Here is a 16561-nt window from a genome sequence, read left to right as displayed (position 1 = left end):
CTAGCACAGGGCACCAAAACATGTAGTTACGGCATTTATTTATTTTTTAATTCAGATGACAAAATTATGCATTTATGTTATTATCAACAAACAGTGTATATGAGATGGCAGAACTGACCTGAATATATTCATTCTGGTGATCATCAATATATTGAAATAAGGCATCTTTGGTCACGGGAGATAAGCAAGCTTGACTAGTTAGCAAAGACAGGATATACAATACGAGCTGTAAGACAATAAAAAGGTACGCTATTAATATAAACAGATGATCAATTCTAAACCAATGGTTCCCAAACTGTGTGCCTTTCCTATGCTCAATAAAACAGTTGTGACATAATAGATAACTTTAGTTATACAAACTGATTGTGAAACTAAACACTTAAAGTAACAAAAGTAAAGCAAATCAGAACTGTTACCATGGCTGTAGTGCTGGTCCTGCCTTGTCCTGTGGCAATGTGCTTGTTCCTGCTGTGGGATCTTATATGCATCTGACTGGGACAAGCCACTCCTTTGTACTGTCCTCTCCCGGTAATAAGGTTTAGCTGTTGATTGAATGAGTTTAGTTAATGCAAATAAATACTTGGTTAATAATCTCTGAAAAGCAAATATTAGGTTGGCAACACCTATTTATCCCTACAGCAAATGCTTTTGCCTTTCTGTGCATTGCCCCTCTGTCTGCATTGCTATAAAGGATCTGATACCATTTGTGTTACATCATTTGTTTCACCATACATAGAAAGTATAAAGTACATATGTTTCTATTTGTAATGAAGATTTTATCAGTAATCTGACTCAGGTGCTTTTCATTTGCAAAATCTTTGTGCTTATTTTTTCCTCTATCGTGTGTATATTTACTATCCATATTCTCTTGTAGACAAATCATTTTTGCATCATATTGCCTCAATACATAATGATATTTGCAGCTGACCCAACACCATCAATAATAAATACACCCCCCCCCCTCCCCCAATGATACCCCTTTCAGACAGAAAATCCACAAAAACCCAGGTATTTCCCAGATACAAAAACCCAGGTAGAACTAGGCTGAAAGGTGCTGACCCCCTTTCACACAGCAACAAAAACCCGGGTATTTCCCGTGTCTACCCCTTTCACACAGAAGCCGGATTTTTCCTGCAAAACTCTGTGTGTCATAAGAAAAGAACAGTTTCAAAGGCACACAGAGATGAGGTCATAAACAGTGAGAGGTGACTGCTCACTGCATTGCATTAAACAGTTATCTGTAACACCCTAACTGTTAACTTATACTATGACACAGTAGAAGGACACATGGGTTGTATGTTTGAAAGAACTTTTCTTATTTTGTTCAAAATATGTTTTATACCTGTTACAGTAGTTCACTTTAAATATAATTTTTTTTTCCAGTTTAAAGACATGGTATTCTTTATTGGTCATAAATAAAAGATACTGTACCCTTTCAAAATATAAAGTGTAAACATATATGCATTTAACTATTGCAATGCGTTAGAGTATAGGGGAGACACACCTAGTCTGACTGTCCAGCAGCCCCACGGTGCCATTAGTGCAGCAACACAAAAAAAAAACAGAGAAATATGTATGTGGCTCTGTACGTAAAGAACAAGGCATACTGTGTACACATTTTAGATTATGTTCCCTCACATATCTACAGTATACTGCAGTATATTCTAGCAGCCAAAAAAAGAACGTTTTAACAATATGGCAACATTACTACAACTGCCGGTAGGTATTGCTGATTACAGTGCTAACTGGACTGTTAGGATTAGTGCCTTCAGAAAAACTAGACCCTGAACCATCTGCATAATTATGCACATTGCCATATTGCCTAGTATATCCTGTGCCAGTGAGACTATTATGTATTGTCTCCTGTGGACTGGTATTGGCATGAGGCCTGCTTGGCACAATTACTGCCTGTGTCTTCAGTATAACTTTGCCCTTGGGCCTGAGGAGTACTTTGGTTTGGATTTGAAGGGTTTGAAGGCCTAAATGTACGGCCTCTGTTATGATGTGGTGGATTACAATAATCACCCTCAGCGTACGGAGGACTATACATCTTGTAAGGGTGCGGATTCTGTAATGTAGACACCATATAGGTAAGGAAGGTCATCTGTGCCTCTCTGTTTTCAAGCGCTATTCGTTCGTGGAGACCCACAAGCTGTGTGAGAAAAGAATCTTGTAACTGTCTCTCATTGTCAAAGAAGTGCTGCAGCTGGGCATACTCTTGAGTTTGGAATTCAACATCGGATTCACGCAGATGATCAACCAGGATTCTTGACATTGTGCGTGTAGCAAGCTCCATCTTTGATGTTTTCTTCTTCCTTGTAGGTACATCAAATACTACAAAGAAAAGAAGATAATCAACCATTACCATCGAATAGCAGCCATGTCAGTATATATATGCTTGAGGCCTTCACAAATTGATTGGTCCTTGGTGTTTTTTAGACAAATGTACTCACAATCCTTCATACCATCTATTTGAGTGGGTTTCGCCCATGTTTTAGTATATATAGGCTCCATTAGCAGGGGGTGCAATGCAAGTACTTGATGGGGTCCCATGGCCAAAGCATTACCCAAACTATTCAGCCCAGGCCGGGAGTTCTTGGGGAGGTAGGGACCCACAAATAAAGGGGTACCCCCTCTCCAGGGCACACTAGGCCTGTGCTGTAGGCTGTCCCCCGCACCCCTGCAATGTTAGCTGTTTTACAACATATTGGCTTTTACAGTGGAACTACAGGTCCCAGCAATTCTGCTGTACATGCTGGTACTTTGGACAACCATAGGTACCAGCATGTGGGGCCATCCATTATTAAAATAGATATACAAACAATACTTTTAAAAACTTACTGTTACGACGCAATGTCAGGGTCTCAGTCTGTGCAGGAGTTGGTGTCCCAGATGGTGTACTGGTACTGGTCCAGTCTCCTCAACCTCACCCTCTATTGGATCGGTTAATGGGTCCTCCGTGGCAGCAACAGGATCAGGATTGCTGTTGTCTGTGCTGTCATCCATTATAGGTGGGCAGGATGGGCTGCATTCTGGAGTTATGCTCCGTGATGAAGCTGCACTGGATGATGATATGGCAATGGGGTTCACCAGGGCAGAATTGCCAAATACTTCATTACATTGGTCAAAGTAAACCCATTCCATCCTCCCAGCACCACTTTTCCTCCTGTTGTTGTCACAAACTTTGTTGTAGTACTTGCGCAGAGCTTTTAGTTTGTGGACTACCTGTTGCTGGGTACGCACAATGCCCCTTGAGGTGAGGATCTTGGCAATATTGGTGTAGACTACAGCGTCCTTCACTGTGCCAGTGATTTGTTTCCTGATCTCTTCCTCCCCTCTGACCGCCAGCAGCTCACGGACCTCCTCGTCTTTCCAATGCACCATGCCTGTCTGCTTTTGGGTTGCAGCACATGTCTGATGCCACTGCCACGCCCGCTCAGCCAATCAGGGACCTAGAAATGATCAGCCAATCGCGCAGTGCCATCCTGCACAGCCAATAAGCGCTTTTTATCAATTGCCGGGATAAAAATCCTGTGTCCAAACCTTTTACACAGCCGGGAACATGGCAGAGACACAGAAAAACCCCAGGTAAATACCTGGGTCAAAGTCCGGGGAATTTAGACCCGTGTTGACCCTTCCAGACTGAAAAAAAAACCCTGGTCAACACGGCAAGAGCCGTGAAATTTGGGGAGATGCAAGTGTAGAGCTGGGTACATATTGTACCCAGCTACATCGTTGCTGACAGGTTGGCCAAGTGGTTTACCAGTCACAAGTGGTTTAATAGTGGGGTGCTTATGGACCCAGAGTCAGCTTCCTATCTAACCAAACAGCCAACATTGAGGAGTTACTAAAATTCAACTACCACTGCTACACAGCAGTCCCAGTGTTACAAGTACTGTAGCTAAGACACAGGAGGAGACTACTATGCTGTATTGTATGCATTGAACTAATTGTGATAGACATAGCAGGATACAGTATGGCTGTGCAAGGCGCAGTCTGACAACACTGATGCATATGAGAGAACAGAGAAGAGTGGGAGGGGGGGTGCTGGAGGAATGACAGTCATTACACTGACGTCGGAATCCCGACTGTTAAAACCCTGACACTAGAGATCCTGACGGCCACCGGCTATTCTCCCTCGTGGGGGTCCATGACCCCCATAAAGGGAGGATAGAATAGGTGAAGAGCGTATCGAGCCACTGTGCCTTCAGCGTGGCGAGCGCAGCGAGCCCGCAATGGGCTTCATTGCACTCTCCCCACTGCCTGAGCCCGGAAGGACGGGATCCCGTCGTCGGACTAATGACTGTCGGAATCCCGACTGTTGGTGTGCTATACCACACCCTGGGAGAGGGGCATGGTGGGAAGAAAGAGTAAAGAAAGATAGGGAACTACAGGTATAGACACAAGGAAAGGTGAGGAAATGGGAAGCACCAGACATGTGGAGAGAAGGGGGAGCGACATGGAAACCTAGTAATGCCAGCTACAACAGCCTGCGACCAACAGAAAATGGGAAAGTTGAGAGGAATAGGGCAAAGAATTGGGTGAAACGCAAGGAATAGGAAGAGGTTGGAGAAATAGGGGGGAGATCGGCACAGGGTTAGAGGGAGACATTAGGAATAGTAGAGGGAGAGAGATGGGGAAGATAAAGAAAAACATCCTGCAAGCTAGCTAGTCATCCTCGCAAATGGTGGGTGAAAATATAACTTATTTTTATATGTATTCTATAAAGGTAGTGCAGTGATTTAATTTATGTGTGTCTCCATTTAATACAGTATATAGGTACATTGCTACAGAACTGTAAATAAGTACAAAGCATACCTCCCAACATGACCATCTTCAGGAGGACACAATGCTTTGATCCTGAACTTCCCTTTTATGGTGTCCATACACTTATGCGATAGGACATCGCAATGGGGTCCAATTGCATCTTAAGTGCTTTTCTCCAGTACCCGATATGGTATGCCACCTATCGCATACCATCGGAAGAGGGCTGGTGTAGTGGAACAGGTTAATTGAGACAAAAGGTGTTGCAACACAGGTGATGGCAATCATACATTTAAACCCTGTTCTCACTGCAGGCAAAGTCCCGGGTCTAGCATGTTGACCCGGAAATTTGCCTTTTAACACGGGTTTTTTTGCAGTGTGAACGGGTCGCATACCCGGATCTCATACACGCGTAAAACCCTTCTTTTTACCCGTGTTTGAGATCTGGGTATGCAGACATGGGTTGACCCATTCTCACTGCATAAAAACCCCTTTTAAAAGGCAAATTACCGGGTAGAACTTCTTCACCCGGGAATTTGCCTAGCCGTGAAAACGGGGGTCAGTCCCTGGCATTTTAATGCCGGGTAAAAGCCGTGTATTTCTCACTGGCAGTGAGAACACGGTATAAGAGGGAAGTCCAGGAACAGAGCAATGTGTCCCTCCTGGAGAGGGTCATGTTGGGAGGTATGATTAAAGTATGATTGCCATCACCTGCATTGAACAGGTTATTGATAAGAAAGGTGTTCAACACAGGTGATGGCAATCATAAATTAAGAGGGAAGCCCAGGAGCAGAGCATTGTGTCACTCCTGGAGAGGGTCCTGCTGGGAGGTATGCAAAGGGCAGTATGTGCTTGTTAAGTAATCAGATCTTGAGATCTTTTACAAACACAGGAAAGTGTGTATTTAACACAAATAATTAAATCTTAGCAGGAAAACTCAAATTTAAAAGAAAGTTAAATAATAGATTGTTAAAATCACAATAGCCTGTTAAACTTGTCTGCTGCATTGTATTGGAAATTCCAGAACATAAGGATTAAAGAAAAAAATACATCTTTCAGGTTGATCTGACCCTCTCATGTTTCTCATGATAAGCTGGATACACACCATGAAGTAATTGGGCTCCTTAGTCTAATCATTGCAACAACACCCAGGGTCAATTGGTTAAAAACCTGCTGAATGTGCTTAACTGATTTAGTCTGCTACACAACATTTGTCCACCCCAAACAGCAAATATCTTGTGTCGTGTTTGAGATCTGATTGATAAATGTAATTAAAACTAAATTTTTGGTACTCTTTACCTAGAAGGGCGCCAGCGATTGAAATCGCGGTCGTCGGGGGTAAAAATCGCGGTCATCGCGGGCATCGCGGGTAAATCGGGATGGCCGCGATGACCGCGATCACCGCGATTTTCCCATAGGGAACAATGTTAAAACGGCAGATTGACCGCGATTTTACTGTTAAATGCCTCAATGGACCCGATTTGGGGCCAAATAGGCCAAATTAACCCTTAAATGTCCCCCCAAATTTTTAACGCCACCCCACGATCCACGCCAACCCGAAGCGTGGCGAGCGCAGCGAGCCCGCGAGGGGCGGCGGTACGCGTCCTCCGACCTTTTCATGCCCTACTATCCACTAGGGCGTGGTGTGAGAATATAATAGTGTGGCGAGCGCAGCGAGCCACCGAGCCCGAAGCGTGGCGAGCGCAGCGAGCCCCGCGAGGGGACGCGGATACCTTCACAGGTAGACGCGTCCCCTCGCGGGCTTCACAGGTGTCCGCCTCGCCACGGACACCTGTGAAGCCCGCGAGGGGACGCGCATAACTGTGAAGGTATCCGCGTCCCCTCGCGGGGCTCGCTGCGCTCGCCACGCTTCGGGCTCGGTGGCTCGCTGCGCTCGCCACACTATTATATTCTCACACCACGCCCTAGTGGATAGTAGGGCATGAAAAGGTCGGAGGACGCGTACCGCCGCCCCTCGCGGGCTCGCTGCGCTCGCCACGCTTCGGGTTGGCATGGATCGTGGGGTGGCGTTAAAAATTTGGGGGGACATTTAAGGGTTAATGGGCTCTGTGGCCCATTTAACATTGATTCCTATGGCCAAATCGGGTGGATTGAGCCATTTAACAGTAAAATCGGGTCCATCGCGCCTTTTAACATTGATTCCTATGGGAAATCGGGAGCATCGCGTCGCGGGCATCGCGGGTACATTTATGGCCGGCCGCGACGCGACCGACACGATTTCCATGTTTAACATTGGTTTCAATGGGAAATCGCGGGCATCGCGTCGGTCGCGTCGCGGCCATACATAAATGTACCCGCGATGCCCGCGACGGGCGCCCTTCTAGGTAAAGAGTACCAAATTTTTTGATAATCCTATAGCATATCTCCCAACATGACCCACTCCATGAGGGACAGCATGCTCTATTCCTGGACTTCCTTCTTAATTTATGATGACCATCACCTGTGTTGAAACACCTTTTCTATCACTTTACCTGTTTAGGACAGGTGAAGGCAATCAGAAATTAAGAAGGAAATCCAGGAACAGACCATGGTGTCCCTCCTAGAGAGGGTCATTTTGGGAGGTATGCTATCGCAGCAGTGGCCAAACTGTGGCTCTTGAGCCTCATGTGGCTCTTTTCATAAATATATGTGGCCCCTGAACCCGTGGCACTGCTGCATGCCTTCTCTGACTGTGCACTACTTTGCTATGTGCGCGACGTGATGTCATGATGTCACATCGCGTGAGGAGCATGCTACACACAGCCTTATGGAGCGGGAACAGGGTCCACGAGGGGTGAGAGGCTCACAAAAATGGGGCATGGCCTTATGCCAGCTAGGCCACAACCCATTTAAAAATTGGGCATGGTCTTGTGGGAGCTAGGCCACACCCATTTTTTGGAAGGGATGCTCTCAGAATCATTTCAAAGCCATTTACGCAGTGAGTTTAGTCCAGAAAATGCTCAGCACCTCCCCCCAGCATCACTCACTTCAATCCCCACAGAGCCTTAAGGTGGCCATATACACGCAGATTTATCTGCAGATCTGTCTGGTTGGAACAAAAACATGGTTATGGATGAGAGCAAATGACAGTTGACCATTTTCTTGGAAATGCTGGAAAACTGTCACTCATCCATAACCATGTTTTTGTTCCAACCAGCCAGATCTGCAGATAAATCTTACTAGTGTATAGGCATCTTTAGAGTTCAGTGCAAACAGCTCTGCATCTCCCCCCTCCATCAGCCTCTGTTCCTTCATTGGCACTTCTAAGGCCACAACGCATACTGTATACAGTACAGTGCTATAGTGTAGTGTCATGAATACACAGCTACAGTACATCAGGTGTGAATGAGATGACAGGCCTGTGGAACAGTAGTCATAATGGCCTAGTGGTTAAGGCTACAGCATGCTGTGCTTGGGTTTGGATTCTATTTAGGAGCAACTCATTTTATGTAATTCCCAGTTGTTGTTTTTTTTTTGGGAGGGGGGACAATACAATTTGTACAGTATATACAGTATTTATATATGGCTTCCACTTTACTTGTGCACATAATTTGGGGTGTGAAAAAAGCTTGTTTAGCTTTAAACAAAATATAACTCATATACAGTTATATAGGCGATAAAATGACACCCCAGGAGCAGGGCTGATGCTAGGATGATGCAATGTCAACAAAAGAAGTGCCCCTTCAAATAATGCTCACAATGGTAGTGCCCTTTACACATATATTGCACACAGAAGTAGACACATAATGCCCACCGGAGAGGAGAGGGAGTGGTGGTGATGAAGTCCTTCAGTGCCTTCAGTAATGCTGACTAGCCTGCCGCTGCTGCCTGTCTGGACCGGGCTTACCTCTTGCTTACACATCCCCTCGCATGTGGCCCCATGAGTAACAAATCATTCATTGGTTGCTGATCATCAAATTATTTTTTTCCCGCCTGCAAATAAAAATCAGTCTAAACTGACTTTAATTTCTGCCAGAGATGGCCGAAAAGGGGGTGGGTGCTGATGTCATGTGATGTCAGCCAAGCGCCCCAAGCAGACATCGACCCCCCACGATCCCGGGGGAACGCCCAGCATTTTCAGGAGTACATGCTGCCACGCCCCTCTCCCTTGAACCCTCCTGCAGGCATCAGCAAATGTGTATGCACTTGCCGATGCTAACACTGCACACGGACCCTGCTTCCACAATATCACCAGGTACACACATAGGGGGTTATTCTACTTCAAACGGATCAATGTTTGGCTACTGCGCATGTGCATAATGTTGCGTGGGATGGCGGACCCGGATGTCGCCCATGGGAATGCGCAGTGTTTCATGGGCGTCCTCATGAAAATGGGAATTCGAGCATGATGCGGGGTGCCGGGGACAAATGACGTCAGCCGACCACCCTGTATTTGGCGGAATGGCCGCAAGTATAAGTCAGCCTCCAACTACTTATACTTGCGTTGCCTGAATAAATCATTAGATCATGGGTCCTCAAACTGCGGCCCTCCAGATGTTGTGAAACTACAAATCCCAGCATGCCTTGCCACAGTTTTGCTATAAGTGAGTGTTAAAACTGTGGCAAGGCATGCTGGGATTTGTAGTTTCACAACATCTGGAGGGCCGCAGTTTGAGGACCCATGCATTAGATGGTCGGCGGATGTGTCTTCATGACAGGGTGGTGGGGAAGATCCCTTGGGACTCTGTGAGCTGTGAGCTTCGCAGCTTACCGAGCAAGCAGAATCAGGGCCACTGTGTCATGTGTACCCTGCTACACTTTCATAACTTTATTTCATGCCACTTTCTGTGATTAAATACTTTTTACTTTTACATTACTTACTTTTACATACCTCAGACCAAAATCACCAACTACAGCCTAATCACTTTCCTCAGCCCCACGTCACCATCCTTTGTCACAGACCCTCATTACTTTCCTCTGTCCTCAGCACCTCATCAGCTTTTTGAGCACCTAGTAACCTTTTTACCCCTCATCACCATGCTCAGTCCTATCATCAGTCCAACATTCACATCCCCTTATTACCTTCCTCAGCACCTCAACACTATATTTAGCTGTAGTCCCTCATCTCCTTCCTCAGCCCTAAGCACCACTCTCAACCCTCATTACTTTCCTCAGTACCTCAGACCCTAGCTTAGTCCATCATCACCTTTATCAGCCTCTCATCGGCTTTTAGGCTGCCTCAATGACGTGTCTTTGCTCTGACGAGGATGATGTATGGTGAATGGACCTATGATGTTAACTGTAGGGTCACTCCTGGCAAGGGTCGCATCTGAGCCACCGGGAAGAGCTGAGCACTATACCATTGCTCCATATAAGTTCCATAGTAAGGAGTCTTGGGAACCCTGTTTGGTTAGTCTACCTCTTATGGTGGCCCTGCATGGGGGACCAAATTAATCCACATGCAATTAAGTATTTAGATTTATCTAAAAGCAAATACGTTTACAATATATGCTCAATATGTATATGTGACTTCAGTATGTATGTATGTATGTATGTATGTATGTATGTATGTATGTATGTATGTATGTATGTATGTAGTAATAGAGCTCTTGTAAAATGTTTTATAAATGTAATCACTGACATTTACAGCAGCAATATCACACATTCCTTCATGGAAATTAACAGACTTTAGAGCTGAAGTCTTAATCAGCTTTTCCTAACCAATAAATGTCTTATTTATAATGTTAAGCTGTTTAGCCACTTAAATTGTGAGGTATTTCACATTGTGGTGGATTTTAATCCTGTGTTTTATTCATTTTTATTTATCCTGATAAACCATCAGTATTTCATTTTTAGGTGTTGTTTTTTTTTAAGTACAGTATATTGCTCATAAAATCATAAATTAGAGCATTTACTGTATCAGAATATAGCAGTTTTCAAATATAATTATATTATTGTATGAGGGGGTACCCAACAGAAAGAGAAATTGTGTTTTAGAGGGTGGGACACTTGTGGTACAGGCATTCGCTGCTGGGGGAATGTTTGTGGAACCCGTCTGGTCCTTATGCATGCTGACTTTGTCGGGGAAGGTAGCGTTTTACTTCAGTGATCTTTTTGAATAAATCCTTTATCTACTTTTGTAATGGTTTATTTACACAAACAACGTGCTGATGTGAACTTTTATTTTCTTTTGCAAAAAAAAAAGGGCCGGAAACTGTTGTTATGTTTAGGGATGTGCACCGGGCACTTTTTGTGTTCCGTGAAACACGTTTTGGGTCTGTATCTTGGTCAGTGTTTTGGATCTGGATCTGTTCAAAAACACCACCATTTTCCTGTTTCTTGTTTTGTATATCATGTTTTGGGTTCTGTTTATTTTTTAAAAAGCATAAAAACTGCTAAAATTGCAGAATTTTTTTTATTTTGCTCCTACACTATTACTAATCTCAACATCATTAATTTCCACTCATTTCCAGTCTATTCTGAACACTGCACACCTCACAATATTGTTTTTAGCCACACAAGTAGGCAGCACAAACACGTGGCTCATCTAGGAGTGGCACTGCAGCAGCAGACAGGATGGCTGTTTGAAACACTAGGCCCCAAAAAGCACATAATGGCAAAAAAAGTGCAAGATGGAATAGTCCTTGGGCCCTCCCACCCACCCTTATGTTGCTTAAATAGGACATGCACACTTTAACAAACCAATCATTTCAGCAACAGGGTCTGCCACACGACTGTGGCTGAAATGATTGGTTTGTTTGGGCCCCACAAGAAAAGAAGCAAGTCACCTCTCCCTGCACAAACTGGCTCTATAGAGATAAGATGTCATCCTCATGCTTATCCAATTCATTTAGATGAAAATCATCTTCTCCACATTTTGCGGAAGCAATCTTCTACACTGCTCACTGACCAGGTTCCCCGCTGCACTAAAAACTCTTTCAGAGTACACACTGGAGGGGGGACAACTCAGGTAAAATAGGGTCAGTTTGACTTTGTACAAGGGCTTCCAAACTTCCTTTTTTGTCCTACCAGTACAGGTAAGGACTGTCTGACATGTCTACTTGGATGCTGTCACCAAAGTAATCCTCCACCACAGTGATGGGAAGGTCCGGCATCGCAACCACCAACACCCTTTGACTCTCCTTGGGGATTTGTAATAAAATGTCTTTAGGAGGGTGCGGTTGTTTGCAGTTGCTGCCGGCAGTATGTGCTGTGCTCGGTCCTGTGCCCGTAATGCATGGACATACAGTACAGTAGTAACTGTATACCAGCTTCTTAATGAAGAAGAATATCAAATTTACAACCATCAATGGATGCTTTTTGGGGGCGTGCCAATGAGTATTGATGCGAGCCGTACAATCACTTTAAGAAAAGTTAAGGATTTAGCAGCTCGGAAAGAAGTGCCTGGAACAAAAATCCTTTGGGCATACCATTCTGAAAGTGTAAACAAGAAGAATCGTCTGGTCCTTCAAGTGAATAGCCAGAAAATACAGCTAATGAAAGAGATAAAACCTTATCACAAGAGATCGTTGAAGATGCTGGGAAAACTGCTGGGGAAGTGAGAGAGCCTGATCTACGTGCACTGCATGGGATGCATGACAGTATCCTACAGGCCATTAAATGGGCAGTTGAGGATGAAGATGCAGACTATGTTGTGATAGACCAGTTTCAGCCTATGCTTGGTCCTGCAATTCGACATCTACAGAGCCAGAAAATCCTGAGCTTAGGTGCAGTGGGACTGAACTTGTGTCGCCATGGAAAGTTGTGCTGGCTGTAGGTGGCTACGAAAAGATGCGTTTATCTTTTGATGTACTACTCTTGGGGCCTGGAGTTTTCTGAAACGGGCTACAAATGGTGCTTAAAGACAAAAGCCTTCTAAATGTGGTCCATGACTGTCACTGGCTGGGGGATGTCTCGTCCCACCAATATGGGGTGGTTCTGCAATGTCTTTGATACACAGGTAGGAGTATACCTGTTCTTCATGGAAACCGGGGGCTTCCTTCCTAATCGTATATGTTCACTTAAGGAATGTTTGACTTGGCATCTCAACATGCCGTCTTCACAAGTTTCATTCCTGACTTACAAGCAAACTTTAATAAAGGATGACCCCAATATATGGCTATGGAAGTCTTACACCACTTGGCTCTGCACCTAGCACTGTTGGATGCCATGGTATTTAAGTACATATAGCCAAGGAGCAGCGGATGATTTGGGCCGCACTGAGAACTGCTCGGAGCTTCCAAAAGAAATTCAGCAACTTTGTGTTTTCTATCAAGTTAGGCAGACTTACAAGCTGACTTACAAGCAGTTTAATAAACGATAACCTGACTATATAGCTTGATCGTCCAATGTCTACACATTTGCTCAAAAAATTGGCTCTGGAAGTCTTACACTGGTTGGCTCTGTGCCTAGCACTGTTGGATGCCATTTTAGCTGATTTTACATCATTGGTTGATGGGTATTTAAATATGTATAGCCAAGTAGCAGCAGATGATTTGGGCATCACTGAGATCTGCTCCAAGCTTCCAAAAGAAATAGTTTTCCATCAAGTTAGGCGAGCGGAAGCAATACACAAATACATTGTCAATGGCCAAGGGTTTCTTACATGGGTCGAAAAGAGAAGCCAATGAATGGAATAGCTGCACTGCAGAGCTGCAAAGGAGCGGAACCTAGTGGCCATAATCCCCTTCCTTATTATATCCCCTTTAGTATATGCACTTGCACTTGAGTCAGGTGCATCCCCGCTCCTTTTCCTATGTCGTTGGTGGCTGTGTAGGCTTGAATGGCCTTTTGCTGCTCCTCCCTCCTCTGCAGCATATAGAGGGTGGAGTTCCAGCGTGTCACAACCTCTTGTTTGAGGTGATGGCAGGGCAGGTTGAGAAGTTTTTGCTGCCACTTCAGCCTTCGGCAGGCAGTGGCAGAATGGCAAAAGTTTCATGCCAAACACGTGGCTCATCTAGGAGTGGCACTGCAGCAGCAGACAGGATGGCTGTTTGAAACACTAGGCCCCAAAAAGCACATAATGGCAAAAAAAAGTGCAAGATGGAATAGTCCTTGGGCCCTCCCACCCACCCTTATGTTGCTTAAATAGGACATGCACACTTTAACAAACCAATCATTTCAGCGACAGGGTCTGCCACACGACTGTGGCTGAAATGATTGGTTTGTTTGGGCCCCACAAGAAAAGAAGCAAGTCACCTCTCCCTGCACAAACTGGCTCTATAGAGATAAGATGTCATCTTCATGCTTATCCAATTCATTTAGATGAAAATCATCTTCTCCACATTTTGCGGAAGCAATCTTCTACACTGCTCACTGACCAGGTTCCCCGCTGCACTAAAAACTCTTTCAGAGTACACACTGGAGGGGGGACAACTCAGGTAAAATAGGGTCAGTTTGACTTTGTACAAGGGCTTCCAAACTTCCTTTTTTGTCCTACCAGTACAGGTAAGGACTGTCTGACATGTCTACTTGGATGCTGTCACCAAAGAAATCCTCCACCACAGTGATGGGAAGGTCCGGCATCGCAACCACCAACACCCTTTGACTCTCCTTGGGGATTTGTAATAAAATGTCTTTAGGAGGGTGCGGTTGTTTGCAGTTGCTGCCGGCAGTATGTGCTGTGCTCGGTCCTGTGCCCGTAATGCATGGACATACAGTACAGTAGTAACTGTATACCAGCTTCTTAATGAAGAAGAATATCAAATTTACAACCATCAATGGATGCTTTTTGGGGGCGTGCCAATGAGTATTGATGCGAGCCATACAATCACTTTAAGAAAAGTTAAGGATTTAGCAGCTCGGAAAGAAGTGCCTGGAACAAAAATCCTTTGGGCATACCATTCTGAAAGTGTAAACAAGAAGAATCGTCTGGTCCTTCAAGTGAATAGCCAGAAAATACAGCTAATGAAAGAGATAAAACCTTATCACAAGAGATCGTTGAAGATGCTGGGAAAACTGCTGGGGAAGTGAGAGAGCCTGATCTACGTGCACTGCATGGGATGCATGACAGTATCCTACAGGCCATTAAATGGGCAGTTGAGGATGAAGATGCAGACTATGTTGTGATAGACCAGTTTCAGCCTATGCTTGGTCCTGCAATTCGACATCTACAGAGCCAGAAAATCCTGAGCTTAGGTGCAGTGGGACTGAACTTGTGTCGCCATGGAAAGTTGTGCTGGCTGTAGGTGGCTACGAAAAGATGCGTTTATCTTTTGATGTACTACTCTTGGGGCCTGGAGTTTTCTGAAACGGGCTACAAATGGTGCTTAAAGACAAAAGCATTCTAAATGTGGTCCATGACTGTCACTGGCTGGGGGATGTCTCGTCCCACCAATATGGGGTGGTTCTGCAATGTCTTTGATACACAGGTAGGAGTATACCTGTTCTTCATGGAAACTGGGGGCTTCCTTCCTAATCGTATATGTTCACTTAAGGAATGTTTGACTTGGCATCTCAACATGCCGTCTTCACAAGTTTCATTCCTGACTTACAAGCAAACTTTAATAAAGGATGACCCCAATATATGGCTATGGAAGTCTTACACCACTTGGCTCTGCACCTAGCACTGTTGGATGCCATGGTATTTAAGTACATATAGCCAAGGAGCAGCGGATGATTTGGGCCGCACTGAGAACTGCTCGGAGCTTCCAAAAGAAATTCAGCAACTTTGTGTTTTCTATCAAGTTAGGCAGACTTACAAGCTGACTTACAAGCAGTTTAATAAACGATAACCTGACTATATAGCTTGATCGTCCAATGTCTACACATTTGCTCAAAAAATTGGCTCTGGAAGTCTTACACTGGTTGGCTCTGTGCCTAGCACTGTTGGATGCCATTTTAGCTGATTTTACATCATTGGTTGATGGGTATTTAAATATGTATAGCCAAGTAGCAGCAGATGATTTGGGCATCACTGAGATCTGCTCCAAGCTTCCAAAAGAAATAGTTTTCCATCAAGTTAGGCGAGCGGAAGCAATACACAAATACATTGTCAATGGCCAAGGGTTTCTTACATGGGTCGAAAAGAGAAGCCAATGAATGGAATAGCTGCACTGCAGAGCTGCAAAGGAGCGGAACCTAGTGGCCATAATCCCCTTCCTTATTATATCCCCTTTAGTATATGCACTTGCACTTGAGTCAGGTGCATCCCCGCTCCTTTTCCTATGTCGTTGGTGGCTGTGTAGGCTTGAATGGCCTTTTGCTGCTCCTCCCTCCTCCGCAGCATATAGAGGGTGGAGTTCCAGCGTGTCACAACCTCTTGTTTGAGGTGATGGCAGGGCAGGTTGAGAAGTTTTTGCTGCCACTTCAGCCTTCGGCAGGCAGTGGCAGAATGGCAAAAGTGTCATGCCAAACACGTGGCTCATCTAGGAGTGGCACTGCAGCAGCAGACAGGATGGCTGTTTGAAACACTAGGCCCCAAAAAGCACATAATGGCAAAAAAAAGTGCAAGATGGAATAGTCCTTGGGCCCTCCCACCCACCCTTATGTTGCTTAAATAGGACATGCACACTTTAACAAACCAATCATTTCAGCGACAGGGTCTGCCACACGACTGTGGCTGAAATGATTGGTTTGTTTGGGCCCCACAAGAAAAGAAGCAAGTCACCTCTCCCTGCACAAACTGGCTCTATAGAGATAAGATGTCATCCTCATGCTTATCCAATTCATTTAGATGAAAATCATCTTCTCCACATTTTGCGGAAGCAATCTTCTACACTGCTCACTGACCAGGTTCCCCGCTGCACTAAAAACTCTTTCAGAGTACACACTGGAGGGGGGACAACTCAGGTAAAATAGGGTCAGTTTGACTTTGTACAAGGGCTTCCAAACTTCCTTTTTTGTCCTACCAGTACAG

The 16561-nt window shown here is 44.8% G+C and overlaps 1 protein-coding gene across 1 annotated transcript in view; it reads right to left on the bottom strand.

Annotated features, from left to right (window-relative positions):
* The window catches only part of LOC146080443 (uncharacterized), a 53303-nt gene that overhangs the window by 17327 nt on the left and 19415 nt on the right, over positions 1–16561 (bottom strand). Inside the window, exons 2-3 of the mRNA XM_083187748.1 lie at positions 417–542; positions 119–226 (exon numbers count right to left, since the gene is read on the bottom strand). Of these exons, the coding sequence (XP_083043874.1) occupies positions 119–226; positions 417–542 (234 nt within the window). The remainder of the gene's footprint in view (positions 1–118; positions 227–416; positions 543–16561) is intronic.

The sequence above is a fragment of the Crinia signifera genome, chromosome 5 (genome assembly GCF_055691185.1).
Source record: "Crinia signifera chromosome 5, ASM5569118v1, whole genome shotgun sequence".
Taxonomy (NCBI): Eukaryota; Metazoa; Chordata; class Amphibia; order Anura; family Myobatrachidae; genus Crinia; species Crinia signifera.
Note: the sequence above shows the minus strand (reverse complement) of the source record. Positions and strands in the feature narration are given on the sequence as shown.